The sequence below is a fragment of the Pteropus medius genome, unplaced genomic scaffold (assembly GCF_902729225.1).
Source record: "Pteropus medius unplaced genomic scaffold, Ma_sr-lr_union100, whole genome shotgun sequence".
Lineage (NCBI taxonomy): Eukaryota > Metazoa > Chordata > Mammalia > Chiroptera > Pteropodidae > Pteropus > Pteropus medius.
In genome coordinates, this window is record NW_024343159.1 from 380,634 (window position 1) to 400,655 (window position 20,022).

The 20,022-nt window shown below is 50.8% G+C and overlaps 5 protein-coding genes and 1 long non-coding RNA gene across 6 annotated transcripts; 4 read left to right on the plus strand and 2 right to left on the minus strand.

The window, feature by feature from the left end:
• The first annotated feature begins 234 nt into the window (after nt 1-234).
• LOC120606176 (histone H2A type 1) lies at nt 235-686 on the plus strand. Its single transcript, XM_039867351.1, has one exon. It carries the CDS (start codon nt 259-261, stop codon nt 649-651), a length of 393 nt encoding a protein of 130 aa, XP_039723285.1. The 5' UTR covers nt 235-258; the 3' UTR covers nt 652-686.
• LOC120606163 (histone H1.4-like) lies at nt 254-4,259 on the minus strand. Its single transcript, XM_039867331.1, has one exon. It carries the CDS (start codon nt 4,199-4,201, stop codon nt 3,560-3,562), a length of 642 nt encoding a protein of 213 aa, XP_039723265.1. The 5' UTR covers nt 4,202-4,259; the 3' UTR covers nt 254-3,559.
• Nucleotides 1,702-2,186, plus strand: LOC120606198 (histone H3.1). The gene has a single exon (XM_039867377.1). It carries the CDS (start codon nt 1,726-1,728, stop codon nt 2,134-2,136), a length of 411 nt encoding a protein of 136 aa, XP_039723311.1. The 5' UTR covers nt 1,702-1,725; the 3' UTR covers nt 2,137-2,186.
• A 5,331-nt stretch (nt 4,260-9,590) lies between the features above and the next one.
• LOC120606191 (histone H4) lies at nt 9,591-10,002 on the plus strand. Its single transcript, XM_039867368.1, has one exon. The coding sequence runs from the start codon at nt 9,633-9,635 to the stop codon at nt 9,942-9,944; it is 312 nt and encodes a 103-aa protein (XP_039723302.1). The 5' UTR covers nt 9,591-9,632; the 3' UTR covers nt 9,945-10,002.
• A 2,671-nt stretch (nt 10,003-12,673) lies between these two features.
• Nucleotides 12,674-13,137, minus strand: LOC120606184 (histone H2B type 1-C/E/F/G/I). The gene has a single exon (XM_039867360.1). It carries the CDS (start codon nt 13,100-13,102, stop codon nt 12,722-12,724), a length of 381 nt encoding a protein of 126 aa, XP_039723294.1. The 5' UTR covers nt 13,103-13,137; the 3' UTR covers nt 12,674-12,721.
• Nucleotides 13,138-15,272: 2,135 nt separating this feature from the next.
• LOC120606207 (uncharacterized) lies at nt 15,273-18,947 on the plus strand. The gene is made up of 2 exons (XR_005653846.1): nt 15,273-15,712; nt 17,666-18,947. It is a non-coding gene; the product is annotated as an uncharacterized LOC120606207 (long non-coding RNA).
• The last annotated feature ends 1,075 nt before the right edge of the window (nt 18,948-20,022 follow it).

The window sequence follows — 20,022 nt, forward strand, 5'->3', positions numbered from 1 at the left end:
TCATTTTAAATAAGACTCCGCATGCAAATAAGGTGATAAAGTACAGACTTGTGTCTGATTGGTGGCTTTTCAAAGTAACTTCAAAAAAAATTAGCTCTGCCCAATCAGAACGGAGGAATCCCAAATTTCCATTTTCATTGGTTAGGTTGAATCTGTTATCTTGAGTAATGACACATCTAACTTTTCGCGCCTAAAACTGTTTATAAAAAGCTCTGACCCTGCATTGCTCTTATTCGCACTATAGTTCCTAGTGCTAAAATGTCTGGACGCGGGAAGCAGGGCGGCAAGGCGCGCGCCAAGGCCAAGACGCGCTCGTCGCGGGCCGGGCTGCAGTTCCCCGTGGGCCGCGTGCACCGCCTGCTGCGCAAGGGCAACTACGCCGAGCGGGTGGGCGCCGGCGCGCCCGTGTACCTGGCGGCCGTGCTGGAGTACCTGACGGCCGAGATCCTGGAGCTGGCGGGCAACGCGGCGCGCGACAACAAGAAGACGCGCATCATCCCGCGCCACCTGCAGCTGGCCATCCGCAACGACGAGGAGCTCAACAAGCTGCTGGGCAAGGTGACGATCGCGCAGGGCGGCGTGCTGCCCAACATCCAGGCCGTGCTGCTGCCCAAGAAGACCGAGAGCCACCACAAGGCCAAGGGCAAGTAGGCGCCTGCGTGTCTCCAGCAGCTCGAGCAAGCCGAGTCCAAACCAAAGGCTCTTTTCAGAGCCACCCACGTTTTCACTAAAAGGGCTGCGTGTCCTAATTAAGCCTCTGGTTGCAAACGACCTTTACGCCATTTGGCCGGTAGGTGTCAGCACTTCAACACTCCATAACGCGAAAATGACCCTCCATTTAAAAGTTACAATAAAACTCCAAGTGAAACTGATAGAGATACTTTGTTTCACAGGTACTTAGGGCAATCAGTGCAGCTGGCCTCAGGGTTAATGTGAGGAAAAGATGAAGTGGAGAACAAAGCTTGGTCAAAGGTAAACATTTAGATGCAAATGAACTTAGTGCCCCACAGCAGTAAGAGCACCCTCGGGCGGTGCGGTGTTGAGAGGATTTGCTTTGCATCTTAATGGCCACATCACCTGTAATCAGCCCGTCTACCATTCTGCGGGGCCCTCACCCCTGGTAAGCAGGAACGCATCACTGCTTGTCCCCGGTCGTGTCCTTCAGGCTGAGCTTAACAGACTTCAGCAGGACTTTAAAGCGGCACGGTGACCTTGTACCATTTACAAGTCAGGGTTTTAACCCCATTTCACAGAAACCCAGTAAAATTGTGAAACCCAGTGGGAGGGCTTTGTCATGAGGACGCTGTCGTGAGTGAAAACTACGTGTTCATGTAGTTATAATAGCAAATGAAATTGGTGTTAATGGTCTTGGTGCGTTTCGAAAAATTCTGTAAAAACTTTAAATACAGAAATGAAGCAATTGGCTTGAAATTAGCCTTCAGAAACTTGAATGAAGCTATTCAGTTGTCCAATCACGTCTTGAAATCGGTAGAGGCCAGAGAGGGTTGAAACAGCGTCGGTTGAGGGGGCGGGTGGGAGGAAGAAGCCGACTTCGGTCTGAAGGCCCGGAGGTCACGCGACCGGAAAGCGGCCGCCGCTCCCAATCGGTGCCCCGCGAGCCGTGCGGGACAGACGCCGGGTCCAATCAGAGCGGGGCTCGCGTGATATATACGGGTGGCGGGGCGCCCTCCCGCCCGCATCGGCCTGTGCTCTCGGCAGGTCGCGATGGCTCGCACGAAGCAGACGGCGCGCAAGTCCACGGGCGGGAAGGCCCCGCGCAAGCAGCTGGCCACCAAGGCGGCCCGCAAGAGCGCGCCGGCCACCGGCGGCGTCAAGAAGCCGCACCGCTACCGGCCCGGCACGGTGGCGCTGCGCGAGATCCGCCGCTACCAGAAGTCCACGGAGCTGCTGATCCGCAAGCTGCCCTTCCAGCGCCTGGTGCGCGAGATCGCGCAGGACTTCAAGACCGACCTGCGCTTCCAGAGCTCGGCCGTCATGGCGCTGCAGGAGGCGTGCGAGGCCTACCTGGTGGGGCTGTTCGAGGACACCAACCTGTGCGCCATCCACGCCAAGCGCGTCACCATCATGCCCAAGGACATCCAGCTGGCGCGCCGCATCCGCGGGGAGCGGGCCTGAGCTCCGCCACTGGCCGCTTGAAACCCAAAGGCTCTTTTCAGAGCCACCTACGATGTCATTCGAAAGAGCCGTGCGCACAGGCCCGTAATCTGCCCCCTAAGCAATGTCAGGGCAGAGGCGGAGTGGCACTGGTTGCCCACCGCCCTCCACTCTCCACCGCGTGTCCCCTAAGCCCAGCCCCATCCTTCTCTGGGCAGCGGGCGCATGTCCCTCTCTCCAGAGTCACTGCTGCGTCTTCAGACGGTCTTATCTCAGTCTCATCCCCACGGCGCGCCCCTGTGCCGTCAGTGGTCCCGCTGGGGCAGACCCCGACTGCCAATGGCCTGGACTGGAAGCCTTGAATCTGCATGCAGCAAGTCAGCTCACTGCATCAAAGAACCTGAAACTTTCTGCACATTCTATCTGCACTTTGTCAGTAAGGCAGAACTCGGGCCTTGTACAGATCAAAGTAAATAATCCCATTTGCTTGAAATCCTCCAGATCCATTTCAACAACAGCGGTCCACTGTCCCCCACCAAAGGCCGAGTCCTGAGACGCCCTGGGCACTGCAGGGTCTCTGGGTTCAGCCGGCTCCGGCCTACGCCAGCGACGGGAGCTCCCAGTCCGGGGACTGGTGAACACTGGAGACTCCGACTAATGACGAGCTCTGCTAGGAAGGGAAACCCAGGTCCCCGCAGGGACCACACCACCCGCCCTTCCCGGCCGCTTATTCAGCAACTGCAGACTCTGCTGCAGCGAATCCGCAGCTACAGAAGCCAGAGGTCAGATTCACAAACACCAGGGACAGTTCAGTCAGCGATTTTGAACCTTGAAGCGAACTTGCCAGTGACAGTAGCAGCACTATGTCGTTTGTATGTGACAAATGAAACGGTCCTCCGGCTCCCAGTCCTCACAGCACTTATGCATCTTTACAAAAACACACACACACACACACACAAATGCAATGAGGCGGAAGGCAAGAATTACAAAGAGAAACAAATCCAAACTTGGGGTGGGGTGGGGGAAGAAAGAAATGACTCCAGTCCTGGGAAGTTCTTAACAGCTTGATTTGTCATGGCCTGAAAGAGGCAACAATTTAGCGCTTTAGCACTGACACGAGACCACAAACTCAGCAATAAAAGGGAGGCTATTGAGACTTGTAACAACCTGGCTGGATCTCAAGGGCATAATGAGTATTGGGAAAGCACCTGGAACAGGGAGCACCACCCTTAGACCAAACACAGAAGCCTTTTAGCAGCTAATAACTTTTCTGGGAAAGGTCAGGGTGTACCTGTTCCCCCCAGAGCCCTCTACTCACCAGATGGAGGAAAATGTTAAGACTGTCGTTCGGGTTCTCACGATTCCACTGTGCACAAGTGGCTCTTTTTGAGATGAAGTGGGTGGCTCTGAAAAGAGCCTTTGTGTTCTCGGGTCCCCTTCATTCTTACTTCTTTTTGGGGGCAGTCTTCTTGGGTTTGGGGGATTTGGCCTTGGCCGCCTTGGGCTTAGGGGCTTTGGCCTTGGCCGGACTCTTGGCCGCTTTCTTGGGCTTGGCGGCCTTCGCCTTCTTCGGACTCTTGGCCACCTTCTTGGCCACGGCGGCCGCCGCCGGCTTCTTCGCCTTCTTCGGGGTCTTCTTGGCGCCCTTCTTGGGGGTGGCCGAGCCCGCCGCCTTCTTGGGCTTCTTGGCCGCGCCGGCAGCCTTCTTGGGCTTGGCCGCGCCCGCCTTCTTGGCCTTGGGCTTGGCCTCGCCGGGGGCCGCCTTCTTGTTGAGCTTGAAGGAGCCCGAGGCGCCGGTGCCCTTGGTCTGCACCAGGGTGCCCTTGCTCACCAGGCTCTTGAGGCCCAGCTTGATGCGGCTGTTGTTCTTCTCCACGTCGTAGCCGGCGGCCGCCAGCGCCTTCTTGAGCGCGGCCAGCGACACGCCGCTGCGCTCCTTGGAGGCGGCCACGGCCTTGGTGATGAGCTCGGACACCGGCGGCCCGGACGCCTTGCGCTTGGCCCCGGCGGACTTGCGGGCCTTCTTCTTCACGGGCGCCTTCTCCGCAGGAGGCGCGGGCGGCGCGGCAGGTGCGGTTTCGGACATGATTGCGGGTTTGGATACCTGACAGTAAAAAAATAGTAAGCCTCGGAGGTAAGTGGCGCGGCCCGGAGCGTGTCTATATAAACACACAGCCACGCTGCGCGCTGATTGGCTCCCAGCTTGCTCTTCCGGCCTGACAGCCGCGGAGTCTCTGTCGCGTCTGGAGTTGTGTTTGTTACAGTTAAGGAAAGCCCCAAAATTCAATTTTCCTGCGGATCAATGACACCAGTTACAATCTATAATGTACCGGGACAGCTCAAGCTTTGAGATATTCATAACTTTTTCCTCCAGGTCCTGTCACTTCGACCTCAGCTTTTTTCAAAATCCCCCGACATCATGTGAGAGTCACAGGTCAGAGAGACAACTTGCTGATTTTCATTTAAAATATGAATTCTTCCCTGTGTGTCTTCAACAGCTCACTCTGTGTCAATGTTCTATACCTTCTAGGCTTCTCATCCAGTCCAGCAGCTGCTTTGTTCTTATTAAGATTTACCCAGAAAATCTGTTTTATAAGAGGACAAATAGCACAGACTCGCTCAGGATTTTTCTAATAGAACGATATTGAAGGGTATCAGGAACAACTGCAATTTCTGATATGAAGAGTGATTATTGAGTCTGAAAAGCTTTAGCATAGCCTTTTGAGTATCTGGAACTTTGGTTAAGTCGGGGCCTGGAACGCTGCATTATTTAGGTAAGTGGGAAATGCAATAAGCAGTGATCTTGGCTGGGTGGCTGTGCCTGGGTTGCAACAGCTGATGGCAGAGCAGTTCCGAGCAAAGGCATAAAGAGAGTGGGACCCTCTTACTAGTTAAGAGTATTCTTTCTCTTACATTGCTTTTTTAGGGGACATCTGTTTTTTAAATGTTCACGAGCTTCTTTGTGCGGAGGTCTGTCATGCTTGGGGAAGATAAACCGGCAAAAATTTAAGTAACATCATTAAGGGATATAGTCAGACACAGCACACACACACACACGCACTTTTGAATTCCTTTAAGAGAGGGAGACTTAAAAACGAGCATATTCTATATTTCCCACATTTGTTATCTAAGCAAGGATATAGATTTATAGGAAATAGTGTACGCTTTATGTTCAGGAAGAAATAGATTTATAGTAGAGTTGAAGAATGGGCTGTTCTTACTAGATGCTGTTCTTGATAAATGTGAAAATGTAGCACAGTATTTTGCAGATGCAGCTGCAGCTGGATGAGCCTGACCACCAAGTGGGTAGGTTTACCAACTGCCCAGAAGAAACTGACATGTAATTAATTAACCACATAGTGTGTATAAGTGATGGCTAAGCCTCCCTTCCCAGAGACAGAGCTTTGGATATGTACTCCCTGCCTTCTTTACTTGCTGCAAGTAAATAAAACTTGACGAGAGCTCCCCAAGCCATGAACCCCTTGAGTCGAGTATCAAATTGATTGGATTTTCTTCTTCGCTCCTTGAACTTTATGTTCGTCTCAAACCTATTTCGTTTACTTGGCAGCGTGTACACGTCTGTGTTTCATTAGGACTAGGAAAGACAGAAGTGCTAGGACCAGAGAGAGCAAAGCACGAGAAGTGAGGATCTCATACTCCCTGGTCCCATCGAAACAGACAAATGAGAAATTACTTCATGCATGACATCCATCTTAGACATGAAAAAAGTAATAAGGGTCAATATCAATTAAAAGCACAATTTAAATGTTGAGGGGAGATGAGGAATCAGCTAGATGTAGATCATTTTTACTTGAGGGGTGTATGCACTTGTTACGGAGTTCAGGTATTCCTGATCTTCATGGTTTTCCACAGCACCAACAAAGGAAGAACTGTCTCTTAGCCATCTGTATGTAAGACATCCCCAAGGCACCGCCCCATTCACCTTTGTGAGTTCGTGAGTTACCTTTATGTAGATAATTCTGAAGTCTCTCCCTTCAGGTCTCTCCTTTTGCCAAAATGTCCAACTTGCCTTTCCGGGTGCTTGCTAGAGATCTGCTTCTACGTCTTCTTACTGCCCAGCCTCTCAACACGGCCAACCTCATCTGAGTAGGCGCCTGTCAAAGATGACATTCTAGTCGATCTCCTTGAAAGTTCTCTTAACAGCAACACCATTCTTTGATTACCTGGCACGAAAGATTGTTAATTCTTCTATTTCCTTCATCGGCAAATCCAGATTGTCGTGGAGTTTGGTAAATTCTTCCCAAATTCATCTCTTATCTTCTATTTCTCCCATTATTGTTGTACCTCTGGCTCCTGTACTTCTTGCCTGGACTGGCTCTTCTCATGGGCCTTTCTTACCTCTCGGTCTCTCTGTAATACAGCCTCCTTATTGCTAGCAACAACGTTTTCCTCAAGTGAGCTTCAGATTCGTGTAGCCCGTCTTCCTGTAACTTCCTAAGTTAAGAATAAACAGTAGCATTTGAAGTCTTTGCTGTCGCTTCACGGTTCTGGCAGCATGGTTTAGGAGAACGAGCATCAAATTTGCAAAAACGCTGATGTGTGTTGGAGTCTGGTTTGTCAGTTTACAAGCTACATGATCTCGGTCATATCATCTAACCTGTCAGAATACCTTTCCTGCCCCCCTCTTCCCTGCTCATCACCTGACTGTAATGTCATCAAGCTGATCTAATGACATACTTTGATGCTTTGATTCCCAGTCTCATATGGGTGACACTGCTCCCTCTTCAGAACTGCTACATTGATTTCTTTACCGGCCTTCAGTCTGCTTCATGTCACCTGCATACGTGTCCACTTTCGAATCTTCCTAGTAGACTTTAAGCCACCCAGAGTACGATCGGTCTCAAAGATAGAGCATACGGCCATTTATAAAAAAAAAAAAGGAACTTGCACAAATCCACGTGGGCATCTGGCGGAGCCAGACACCAGTGTCCTGAATCCATTCCAGGGCCGCTTTCCGCCCTGGTAGCTGCTGCCCAAGTGCTTGTTTCGAGGCTGCCATACTCAGCATGCGGCTGTTGGCAACATGGTGCCTGACACTTGTTGTTCATTTTAAATCGAATTAGAGCCCTGACCGCGTGGGGCCTGCACTCCATTGAAGGCGGAGAGCAAGTACAAAACTAGGAGCTGTTCCGATTTCTGTCACTGAGCTCTGCGTGGCCCAAACAGGTGTGCCTCTCCTCAGGGGGTTCTGACTCGCACTTTAACATAGGCGGAGTTTTCACATCATGTTGCAGCTGCCACACTCCTCACGGAAGGCGAAACCTAGGGAGCTTTCTGTCCCCTTCACATGCTAGAGAAACAAAACAAATCTGCTAATGAAATGACACTTCTACACTAATATGGAAGAGAGAGAACATAATTTATTATTGAGTAAGTATCAACGGATTTATGTATATGTAAGTTAGCATAAAAATGACTACAGTTAGGGGGAAAAAATCTCTCAGCTTATAGAGCAAAGCAGAAGAAACACAACTTTTTCTCCTTGGGAGACAGAGGCTACATCTTGTGACATCTTCTGTATGTCTTGTGAGAGACTGCTAAACTACTTCCAGAGGGACATTTTTACTTATCTACAGATTATTTAGCCCATGACCTAGGAGATATCTCTACATTATAAAACCAGAGGTTGGGCTTAATCCCTATCGAAATTTCTCTCCATTTCTAAGGGAAGAGTAAAAGCTCAGACTCACTATTTCTCTGCGAAAACTCTCTAAGAGGCAAAGGAAATGAAACAAGTGGAGGACCCATCGCCGAGTTCCTGGCGTGGTTGTGCCACAGTCTGTCACTAACGCGATTTTTGTTGCAAAATGACGGGCCTTCCGGTGCTGCCCTCTGCTCGGTCTTGCAACCCAAAGCCTCTCGGTCCCTCCAGGACCCCACGGAAGAAGGGTTCTCAACCATTTTTGTGTTAAAGAGTTTTTCATAAAACTGATAAAGCTTCTGGGCCCCTTTCCAGAACACTCAAAATGTTTAAGAAAATTCGCATAAGGTTTCAAAGGAAAAGAATGATATTAAAATACTGTTATTGAATTGTCAAAAATCCAAGTTGGTGAAGTATTAAAATATGCCAGTTTTTCTCAATACGTTACATAACAAGGTTTTCCATATGGCTGAGAATCGGCACAGTTTAGATGGAGTCATATATTTAAACACTGTCCTGACAGTCACAGTATTTGTTGCCTACGTTCGTAAATGGGAAACGCTAGGGTTCAGTTGCAGGTTAGTAAGAATAAAGATGAGATTTTCGTTCTGCATGCGCAGGTCCCCAGATGCTCTGAATCCCGTCTGTGCATCTCAGGTTTAAGATCTTCAGAACTGTCCCCCTGTGAACCCACGAAACAGCCGTGGTGACCACGGCCCTTCTGGCACAGTGTCGCAGAAAAGCCAAATCTACCGAACGTGAGCAGGATCTCCTCCAGGAAATGGATGATGAATTAAATATGTAAGTACTTATTTTGAGGAGACCTCGAAAGAAGTGTGGGGCTCGGGAACAAGCGTCCCTGAAATGTGCCAGCCTGGCATATGGATAATTGTGAGCTGAACTCAATTATAGCCCAACAAACTCTAGAAGAGTTTTCTTTTCCCCCCAAGAGATTCAGGTGGAAAAACCTGCTTCGGAAAAGAACCTTACCGTAATCATCTTAGTGTATTCACGTCACCACATATGAATCAAGACAAGGTACATGATGTGTTTGCCCCTTTCCCTACCTGTGAATTGCTCATTTGAATTGCTCAGTTTCCCTTTGAAATCCCAGGCCCTTCCTCCCTTTCTGCTTCGTCCAAAATGACATATATACCTCATTTTCCTTGTCTTTACAATTTTCATGTGTACGTGAATTCCCCATATTCAGGTATGAAAATTTGATTTTCTCTTATTCATCTGTTGCCATTAATCTGATTAGCCCAGCTAGAATTTGGAAGGTGGGAGGAAAATTATTACATTTACAGCCAGATGGAGGGTTTTAGCAAATTAAGATACTCCCATAGGCTCATCATTTGAGCAGTGCCACTGAGAGAGGACTTGAGAGCAGCCACAGTCACAGTGCGATATAATAGTTAATGTTGAGCGGCTGCTTATTCACAGATGTGTCTTTAAACAATTGGCAGATCATCTCTTACCTGTCCTCATGGGACAACGTGTATTAACTAATCATTTTATATTTGGGGAAATCTAAAGGACGCGCATCAGGCTTCTCTGTGGAATGTGTATATATTTTTATCCCCCCCAGAGCTGCAAGTACTACATGCAAACATTACACACATATGCAGTAAGGAAGCATTTATTAAACCCCGCCCCCTGGATCCACGGTCGATTCAGACGCAACACGGGGTCTCCAGAGCTCTGAGCAAGGGACCAACAAGAGAAGGGCGGGAACTGAGTTGGTTCCCGCCTCTGCTCTTCTTGTTTACAATCAGGTCCGTAAGGATACTATAAAAATGGTGAGCTGCGCTAGTGATAGTCACTGTGTCACAGGCTTAGCAGCTGATAAGTCGCAATGTCTGGTCGCGGCAAAGGCGGGAAGGGGCTCGGCAAAGGGGGCGCCAAGCGCCACCGCAAGGTGCTGCGCGACAACATCCAGGGCATCACCAAGCCCGCCATCCGGCGCCTGGCGCGGCGCGGCGGCGTCAAGCGCATCTCCGGGCTCATCTACGAGGAGACCCGCGGGGTGCTCAAGGTCTTCCTGGAGAACGTGATCCGGGACGCCGTCACCTACACGGAGCACGCCAAGCGCAAGACGGTCACGGCCATGGACGTGGTCTACGCGCTCAAGCGCCAGGGCCGCACGCTCTACGGCTTCGGGGGCTGAGTCTGAACCCCGGCTCGCTTTCTGCAACAAAACCAAAGGCCCTTTTCAGGGCCACCAATTCACTCACTGGAAAGAGCTTGTCACTAATTTTATCGAGACGTAGGGGTATTACTGATTCTTGCGTCCTGCCAGTCAAGTTAGTTTATAATGCTTTTTCGTACGTTTCTACTCGTCAGACTTAATCCATAATGCAAGCTGATCGCTATCGCTTAGCGTTGTGGGCTCTTGGCAGGGCCGCTGTGGTATTGGCTTCTCTGGCAGAGGCGAGTGTAAGTGCCTCCCCAGCTGCAGCTTTAAGTGCTCCTGACTCCTCTCCAGTGAGGAAGGTGTTAACCGAGCAGAGAACAGGCCCTAGGCGGTGACAGCAGTGATGAGTCCTTGCTTGAGTAGAGTTGGCAGAGCTACCCCACAGACCAGTCACGTGGATCTGTCCCTGTGACAATTTATTGGTGAGTCTCTTCGTAACGGCAGCCTAAGTTTACCACAGGAAATGAGGTTTTGTTTCCTCTGTATTTAGAAGTAAGGGACTGTCTTTCCATCGGCCTGGGAGCTCTCAAGGGAAGCTGATGCCCAGTGAGCATTTCCTTGGTCTCTTCCATGCTGGACAGGGCACGGGAGGGACATATTAGACGAGTGGGTGGACCGTCCTTGTGTGTCAGGTGGTTTTAATCTGGATATTTCACACAGGGACGTAGACGTGTTAGGGCTCACTCACCTTCAGGGGCTCTGGTTAGCTCGTCTTTCACCAGAGGTGAGATATTCTCAACACGTGCCAGGTACGTAGCATCTGTCTCTTCTGAGAACGTTTTAGAAAGCCAGGTCCCCAGATCCCCCCCCAGAGCCAAGAAGATAGGAACTGTGGGAGTGGGACCACCCTGCGGGTAATTCAGTGCCTGTCCAGTGTGAGAGGCCCTGCTCCGTGTCCTCGGCTGGTAGCTCAGTGCTTGGTGCTGGAGTGTGAATGAGCCTTGTGGGCGCCCCTTTTGTCTGCGGGGAAGGCCCGGGCCTTGGGCAGTGCAGGCGCCCGCCCAGGGGGCCCTCATCCTCCTCGCCCTCTAACGCAGCCTCGTTTTCATCCAGGTTGCCTCTCCCCCCGGCCCCGTGCAGCAGGAAAGGTGGAGGTCTTGTCTAGCTCCCTGGACAGGGTCCTGATTCACCCCCGCCAGCCCCACGGGGTCTTGTCCCTTAAACTGATCAGTTCGGGGGTGGGTGCACAGCCCGGTCTTTGGGAGAGCCTTCAGCGTGGAGATGAGCATGGCATCCCCAAGGACACGACGATGAAGCCGAACGGGAGTTTCTGATCAACAAGCCGAGTGCGTGTGGAATCAGCATTTCGGGTGAGGGCCGCACCCGGCCTGGCTCACGTGGGGCTTGAGCCCAGAGCCCGACCTCTGATCCTGCGTCTGGGGCTCACTGACGGGCTCTGGTTGGCTTTCCCCCCAAGTCTCGGTGACAGGAGTAGGAATGAGGTTCACCATGGACAGAGGACTGTCGCTTACATCCCCGACTGGAACCAAGGGCATCAGAAAAGGCGAGAGGCGCCTGCGACCTGGTGACCTGAAAACCGACACTTGCCGTTTGTGTCTCTGTAAACACTGATAAAGGGAGGCCAGATAGACCTGCTGGGAGGACCAGTAAGAAATTTTGGGTGCGCTTGGAATTTCCATTTATGGGTGAGGTGCCACTCAGCACACCGTTGTCACCCAGCTTCCGTGGCGGGGCCTCTGCCCCGCGTGTTACAGAGAATTCACGGAGCAGGAAAAGTTCTATTATTTTGGAGGTTTCGTCTTCTCAGCACTATGGGATGGCAAAGGGCAGGCTTCCAGACCTCAGTGTCCCCGCGCTGGGACACAAGACGCGCCGCGGCCGCGTGTCTTCCCGCCCTGCGCGCTGCTCTCCCGGCCAGGGCCGCCCCGAGCTACTGAACGGCAGGGGAGCGGGGCCGGAGCCAGGATGAGGGACTCGGAGGGGCAGAAAGTGACAGAGAAGGACGAACTGGAAGCTGCACGGCCAATCCTCGTATCCTGTGGCCACACTGGTGACGAAACTCAACACTGAGAATTCATTGTTTGTGAAACGAGTTAGGACCGGGAGAGAGCTGTGTGCTGCGCCATTAGAGACCTCAGCACCGAGCGCGGCTTTAAGGAGCAGGCGGGAGACGCAGCAGTTAGAGCCGTCACCACCCCCACCCCCCCACGGGGAGCGCTGCCGCCGCCCCGCAGGATGCGCTGGCCAAACGGCCTTGGCGACGCGCAGCCGGGACTCTACGGCCCAGGCGAAAGGCTGGGGACTCGCCCTGAAAGCTCCCAGACCCGCGCACGACGTGGCGGAAACGCGCCGCGTCACCAAGAGGAGCCTCTGCTTCTCGAGCGGGACTTTCAAATGTGGCCGTGGCCTCAGACGCTCCGGGGGATGCTTTACATAAAATGGTGACCAGACGTTGGATGGTCGCTGCACAGTTCATGAAACGCGACCCCCAGGCCCACACGGCCCATGAGATTTCTAACACGGTGACCAGGGACCGCCGAGAGCTTGGGGCGTCCGGCCCGGCTCTGAGGTCACGTCCGCTCACAGGGAACCCGGAAGGGGGCACTATTATGAGGACCCCGGGGAGCGGGGCCACCATTCGGGATCCTGGTGACGTTTCCCTCAGTGTCATCATTAATGCTTATCGAACGCCGATTATAGAAAGGTAAACGCCAGCTCTCAGCTCTGTTGGTGAGAGTGTGGGTGGCTCTGAAAAGAGCCTTTGGGTTAAAGGGTGGCTGCAGAGGGACTCACTTGGAGCTGGTGTACTTGGTGACGGCCTTGGTGCCCTCGGACACGGCGTGCTTGGCCAGCTCCCCGGGCAGCAGCAGGCGCACGGCCGTCTGGATCTCCCGCGACGTGATGGTCGAGCGCTTGTTGTAATGCGCCAGGCGCGACGCCTCGCCCGCGATGCGCTCGAAGATGTCGTTGACGAACGAGTTCATGATGCCCATGGCCTTGGACGAGATGCCGGTGTCGGGGTGCACCTGCTTCAGCACCTTGTACACGTACACCGAGTAGCTCTCCTTGCGGCTGCGCTTGCGCTTCTTGCCGTCCTTCTTCTGCGCCTTGGTCACCGCCTTCTTGGAGCCCTTCTTCGGGGCGGGCGCCGACTTGGCGGGCTCGGGCATGGTCGGGAGGACAGGAAAAAAATGGAGAAAAAGAAAAAAAAAGAAACAGTGAGCAGAACACGATCTGTCCTTTTTATATAGAGCCTCGCATGCAAATAAGGCGATAAAATACAGTCCTGTTTCTGATTGGTGGCTTTTCAGAGTAACGTCAAAAAATTAGCTCTGCCCAATCAGAACGTGGGCATCCGCAATTTGCATTTCCACTGGTCAGGGTGAAGCTGAAATTTAAACCAATGACACCTCTGGTGTTTCGCGTCCAAGGCTGTTTAGACAAAGCTCACCCTGGACTAGGTCCCGCTCGCGTCGAAGTTCCAAGGTGCGTTGCAGATGTCCAGCCAATTGCTGAGGACAGAAAATGTTTGTTTTTACATAGGGATGTTTTATATGTTTGTTTATTTAATCATGAATTGTACATGATTGAATATTGTCATGTTTTTTCATTTTACAAAAGAAAGGGAAAAGATACAAAGTGATATATATCTAAAGTAGCAGAGATTGGATTTTTGTGTAACAACAACAAAAAAGTTTTCCTCATCTTTCTAGTCGATGAGACAGTCGCCGCCATGTTCTTATTCAGCCCCTGAAGTTACTTCCTAAGCCACTGACATCTTTAACGCTGAGATTTGTAAGCGCGCTCCGGCCACTCTCCAGGCCACTGCCGCGCGGGCTCAGATCCCGCATGTCTAATGTGACACTTCCCCCGAGAGAACCCGGAGTTTTAGCCCCGCTCGCCTGCGCGGGCCCGCGTTCTGGAGGAGTGTGCCCGTTTAACCTGCCCCTGGCTTCCCGAGGGCCCCAGCTCCCTGCCGTCTAGGGCCCGGCTACTCCCATGGTGATTCTGCACCTGAAGCAGCTGGTCGGCCAGGGGCTGGTTGGTGGTGCCCTCTTGGGCTACGCCCCCCACCACCCCCCAGACTGCTTGCGGGGCTTCAGGCGATCTGGGTGCACAGCGGGTTTGAGGAGCACTTTGCTCAGGGAACTCTGGGCGGGAAGGGGCCCTTTCCCCTCAAATCTCATCTCTCAGCCATATGTTTTAGAAAACACTCTCCCTTTTCGATTCTTTGTCTAGGATCATTTGTTATTTATTGCTTTATATTAGCGTTACCAATGCCACCTTTTTATTCATTTACTAGTTGAGAATTTTAATCTATTCCCATTTGGGGAAGAGTTGAAAGCCACCAGCTGACAACCAAACCTCTAGAGTTAAGTCGATATGCAGTTGCTTCAGGAGTGATGACCTCTCCACCTTTCCTCAAATCTCATCGTCCCCATGACTTTTCTTTTTACAAATATATGTGATCATTTGGGGACTAAGGCACATTGCTTGGAAACGGAAGACCGTTGTGGTCTGATTTATTTTTAATTTGGGACAAATATGAAGAATAAAATAAGAGCATCGAGTCAATCACGCTCGACCATTTGCCCCGTAGTGTAACCACTGGGTTTGTGCTGGCTGGAAAATTACTGCTTGGCTATCGCGCATGGGAACATAGGCTATCACCCATGGGAACATAACCTTCTAACAATAAGCTTGCACACCTGACCTGTGGGTTGACAGGTAGTGAATAGGAGAAAAATAGACCTTTGCATTTAAGATAGAATGAGGAATGGGATTTAGGGCTTAAAAACCCTGTACCTCTACATTTCGGGGCTGCTTAATTTGGGGTCTGCGTACCCCTGGCAGACCCAGCTGGCTGAATAAAGAGCGTGATTTCTGGTGGTCCGTGTGTCTTTCGGGGGCTGGCGGCCACAACACAGAGGCTCTGCCGAGCAGACCGGCCGGCCTTTGGAGTCGGATGGCCATCTGAGGGTTCCTTTGATTTGCAGACTGCCTTCAGAGTCAGGAGTGTTGTTCATGGGAAGCCTGGTCACCCTGATCAGGCCCCATACATAGATGTTTGGATAGACATTGTGTCTGATGCTCCTAAGTATCTGAAAGGTTGTCAGAGTACGTCAGACTCTCCGGTGGCTGACTCTCTGCCGGCGCCTGCCTCTCATACGGTTCTTCTGGCAGAGCCAAGGAGCACTCCGGCACCTCAGAAACCCCTTGAACCTGTTCTACAGGCACATCCGGAGGATCCGGAGATCCTCGATTCCCCTCCCTAGTGCTCTCCTGGTAACCCCTTTAGGCCTCCTGATTCTCGGGAGGCAGCCCCTCTTCTCGGAGCCCACCACACACTCGGACGGGGGCTGTCTACTACCCTCCACAGGATCCGGACCCCATCCCCGATTCGTCACAACCTGCAGCTGTCCTGGCGCCTCTCCGACAGATAGCCCCACCTGGGGGAGACACCCAGACCTCTCTCATGGTGTATGTCCGCTTTTCAACTAGTGATCTGTATAACTGAAAATTGCAAACTCCGTCCTTCTCAGAAAAACCCCAACGCTTGACCTCCCTTTTAGAATCCATCTTTTTCACCCATCAATCCACGTGGGGTGATTGCCAGCAGCTTTTACAGGTTTTGTTCACTACAGAGGAGAAGGAACGCATTCTAAGGGAGGCTGAAAGAGGGGTCTCAGACCCCACTGGGCAGCCCACCACTGACCCCGCACGGGTACAACTTGTATTTCCCAGCACCCGACCTGACTGGAACCACAACACAGATCAAGGTAAGGAGGCTCTCCTGAGGTATTTGTTACTCCAAGGCCTCCAGGCAGCGGCCAGTTGTTACTCCAAGGCCTCCAGGCAGCAGCTCACCAACCAGTCAATTTATCCGAGGTAAGTGAGGTTATTCAGACTAAAGATGAGTCACCTGCAGCATTTTTAGACAGGTTACTAGAATCTTATAGACTGTATACTCCCATTGACCCAGAGGACCCAAATAATCGGCGAGCCATTAATCTAGCCTTTGTTAGTCAGTCGGCCCCAGACATCAGAAAGAAGTTGCAAAAACTAGAAGGGTTTGAAGGAGAGAACTTATCTAAGCTTCTCAAGATTGCCCAGGTGTTCAACAACAGGGATGAGGTCCAGAAGGTTATGTTTGTTGGACAGGATAAGTCACGGGGCCCGCCTGGCCGGGACCAGGCTTAGGGCCAAGCCGACGCCCCGAGGGAAAGGCGGACCGGGATCAGAGTAATTTAGAGAAGGACCAATGTGCATACTGTAAGAAGAAAGGACATTGGAAGAATGTGTGCCCCGGAAAGGGCCAGGGCCCAGGGAAAAATGCCCCACTCATTATGTTGGAGGACACAGAATGAGGAGGTCAAGGCCCCTACATTATGAGCCCCTGGGAGCCCAGGGTAACATTGCAAGTCGAGGGCCATCCTGTAAACTTTTTAGTGGATACGGGGGCTACTTACTCAGTTTTGCAGAATAACCAAGGCCCCCTATCTAAAGGAAAGACTTTAATACAAGGAGCCACAGGACAAGGGAAATCTTCCCCTTGGACCTTGAATGAAGGGATCTTAGTCCCCTGTCATTCGCCTTGGAATACCCCACTGCTTCCAGTTCAGAAACCGGGTACCCAAGACTACAGGCCAGTACGGGACCTCAGAGAAGTAAATAAGCGGGTTGAGACCATACATCCCACTGTTCCCAAAGCATACACCCTCCTGAGCCAACTGCCGCCTAACCACCAGGTGTACACCGTCCTTGATTTAAAGGACGCTTTCTTCACTCTCCCCAGAGCAAAGGTGAGTCAACCAATATTTGCATTTGAATGGGAGGACCCTGATAGACTGTATTCAGGACAATTGACTTGGACTAGAGGGCCACAGGGATTTAAGAACTCCCCCACATTGTTTGATGAAGCCCTGAACCGGAACCTCGTTGACTTTCGTCAGAGACATCCAGAGACTGTTCTTCTACAATATGTGGATGATTTACTCTTAGCCGCTACAACAGCTTACCGGGTGTCCGCTAAGAAAGCTCAATTCTGCACCTCCCAGGCAACGTATTTAGGGTATAAGCTGCAAGGAGGCCACCGGACTCTGTCATCAAGCAGAATTGAGGCCATTTTAAAAATACCCCAACCCACCACTAAGCATCAGGTCCAAGAGTTTCTCGGAGCCGTAGGTTACCGTAGGCTCTGGATTCCAAGGTTTGCAGTGTTAGCCACGCCCCTGTACACCAGCACTGGGGGGAAAGTCTGAGGACTTGAGCTGGGGAAAAGGAGAAAAAGAGGCTTTTGAAGCCCTAAAAACAGTCTTGACTACAGCCCCTGCTTTGGCTCTGCCTACTTTAGACGAGCCGTTCCAACTCTTTGTGACTGAGACTAGAGGCATAGCAAAGGGGGTCCTCACCCAGACTCTAGGACCCTGGAAGAGACCCATTGCAGACCTCTCCAAAAGACTGGACTGTGTTGCAGCAGGGTGGCCTAATTCCTTGCGGGCCATTGCGGCCATGGCCATCCTCACCAAAGAAGCCCTGAAGTTGCCTTTAGAGCAGACTATCCAGATTATAGCCCCTCATGCGGTGGAAACCATGCTCCTGATCATTGGATTTCAAATGCACGGATCACTCAATACCAGGTTCTTCTCCTTAACCGCCCCCCGCCAGTACAATTCTTGAAAACTTCTGTTCTTAACCCAGCCACCCTTTTGCCTGATTATGACCCTCAACAGCCATTACATGATTGTCTCGAGCTTTTGGATGACATCACCTGCCTCAGGCCAGACCCGACTGACGTCCCGTGGCCACAACCGGATGCCACACTGTACACCGATGGAAGCAGCTTCGTCGCAGAGGGAGTCAGGTATGCTGGGGCGGCAGTAGTTACCGGAGGGACTGTCATCTGGGCTCAGGCCCTGAGCCATGGAACATCATCTCAGCGAGCCGAATTCATCGCTGTGACCCAAGCGCTCCGATGGGTCCTTACAGGCACTACACTTGGCAAGAAAAAAGATTCAACACTTAGTCTCTGCCAACTGGGAGAGCCCTGGACAGTCACTTAAACCTCGTAGCCACTCTCCTGGTGACTGGATTTGGGTAAAGAAGATACAGCCGGCCGCCTTTGAGCCGCGCTGGGACGGACCCTTTCCTGTCATCCTCACCACTCCTACCGCGGTCAAAGTTGCCAGGAGACGCCATTGGATTCATCACACCCGCATCAAGGCTGCTCAACCACCACCAGAGACTGAGAGATGGTGAGTCCGCCCAACAGGAGACCCTCTCAAGATAAGACTCTCGCGGGTTTAATTATAATTGGATTAATTGCTATTAATAATGTAAGAAGGATTCTGTATTGAAAATGTTGACAGCTATGTACAAGTTTGCTAATACTAGTAATCCAAATAGCACAGATGATAGTTGGTTTCGCCTTAATCTGGCACCCCTATATTATGTAGGACTGGGAGCTGTCGCTGTTTTGGGAAGTAATGAAAGTACTGTAAGAAATCTGTCTGCTCCTAATAATACTGTATGCCCCTGGAGAAATCACCCAAAACTGACTCTTGGAGATCTCCAAGGACAAGGAACTTGTATACACACCTCTTCTTATCATATTAATAATTCTACTTATAGAGAAAATTGTAATACAACTATGCAGGTGAATTCAACGTCTAACAACTACTTAGCTGCTCCTAAGGGAACTTGGTTCGCTTGTAATACTGGATTAACCCCTTGTATCAACCTTAACTACTGGCGAGAAAATGCTGGATTTTGCGTCCTAGTTCATGTCATTCCTCAGGTCTACTTTTACTCTGGTGAGGGAGGGGGTGTGGCGATAACACTTCCAATATCTAGGGGCCAGAGTAAAAAGGGCTCCTATTTTAGTTCCCCTTTTAGTGGGAATAGGGGTAGCAGGATCTACTGCAGTAGGAACGGCAGCCCTTGTTACTGGAAATTCCAACTATAAGGCCTTAAGCCAACAAATAAATGAAGACCTATCGACTCTTGAAAAATCTATCAATCACCTTGAGACCTCTCTTAACTCCTTGGCTGAAGTAGTCCTGCAGAACAGAAGGGGACTAGACCTTCTGTTCCTAAAACAAGGAGGTCTGTGCATAGCACTAGGTGAAACTTGCTGTTTTTATGCTAACCATTCTGGAATTATACGAGACAGCTTAGTGCTAATAAGACAGAGGGTTAAAGACAGAGAAGAACGACTTAGGCATGGAGAATCTTGGTACGAAGGACTTTTTAATAACACCCCTTGGTTAACAACTCTCCTGACAGCCATTACAGGCCCCCTTATTCTAGTCTTCCTGGGCCTTTTGTTTGGGCCCTGTGTAATTAATTGGATAACTGCCTATGTCAAAAAGCGGGTACGGGCAGTAAAACTCATGGTTCTCAGAACTCACTACCGGCCACTCCAGGTTGAAGATTCAGTGGTTTGAATTCCCCTGAAAACCAGTGGGGAATGTTAAGGGTGGAAAATTTTCAAGTGAGCCAACTAGCTAAGTCAGCTACAGGGAAGAACTATCTTTAGATACCAGAAGTTGTCCTACTTGCTTGGGCGTGGTTTAGGAGGTGTATTGTATAAGATATGAAGATGGCCAGTGTCTGCTTCTGTGATCCACTTACTTGTTAACCAGGGTGTGGTACTAGGTGATGTATTGTGCTAAGGGTCAACTTCTGCTTCTGTAATCTGCTTGCTTGTTCTAGGCTTTATAACTGCCTCACTCTCAAACCCCGGGGCTGATCTCCTCTAACCCTGCGTGGTAGAGTCATTCCGGCCGGCTAATAAAGGCTCATAATTGATCTCAGTTGGCTCCGTGGGTCTTAGAATCATTCGCACCATAACAGAAAGTTCTGTTTAACATCACACCAAGGGCACAGCCAATATCGTGAGACAAGGGCAAAAAATAATAAGGATAATGATGGTTAAAAAAAAAAAAAGTTATTTTTATTGTTTGAAAATAACACGTTATTGTAAAAATCCATGAGAATCTATAAACAATTAGATATAACAGAGTGCAACACGGTTAGTAGACATATTAGTGCCACATAAAAGGCATGGCCTTTATATACATTAGCCATG

Bases quoted from the DNA above. Each gene is read 5' to 3' on its own strand.
- LOC120606176 (XM_039867351.1), top strand. From the start codon at position 259: ATGTCTGGACGCGGGAAGCAGGGCGGCAAGGCGCGCGCCAAGGCCAAG.
- LOC120606198 (XM_039867377.1), top strand. From the start codon at position 1,726: ATGGCTCGCACGAAGCAGACGGCGCGCAAGTCCACGGGCGGGAAGGCC.
- LOC120606163 (XM_039867331.1), bottom strand. From the start codon at position 4,201: ATGTCCGAAACCGCACCTGCCGCGCCGCCCGCGCCTCCTGCGGAGAAG.
- LOC120606191 (XM_039867368.1), top strand. From the start codon at position 9,633: ATGTCTGGTCGCGGCAAAGGCGGGAAGGGGCTCGGCAAAGGGGGCGCC.
- LOC120606184 (XM_039867360.1), bottom strand. From the start codon at position 13,102: ATGCCCGAGCCCGCCAAGTCGGCGCCCGCCCCGAAGAAGGGCTCCAAG.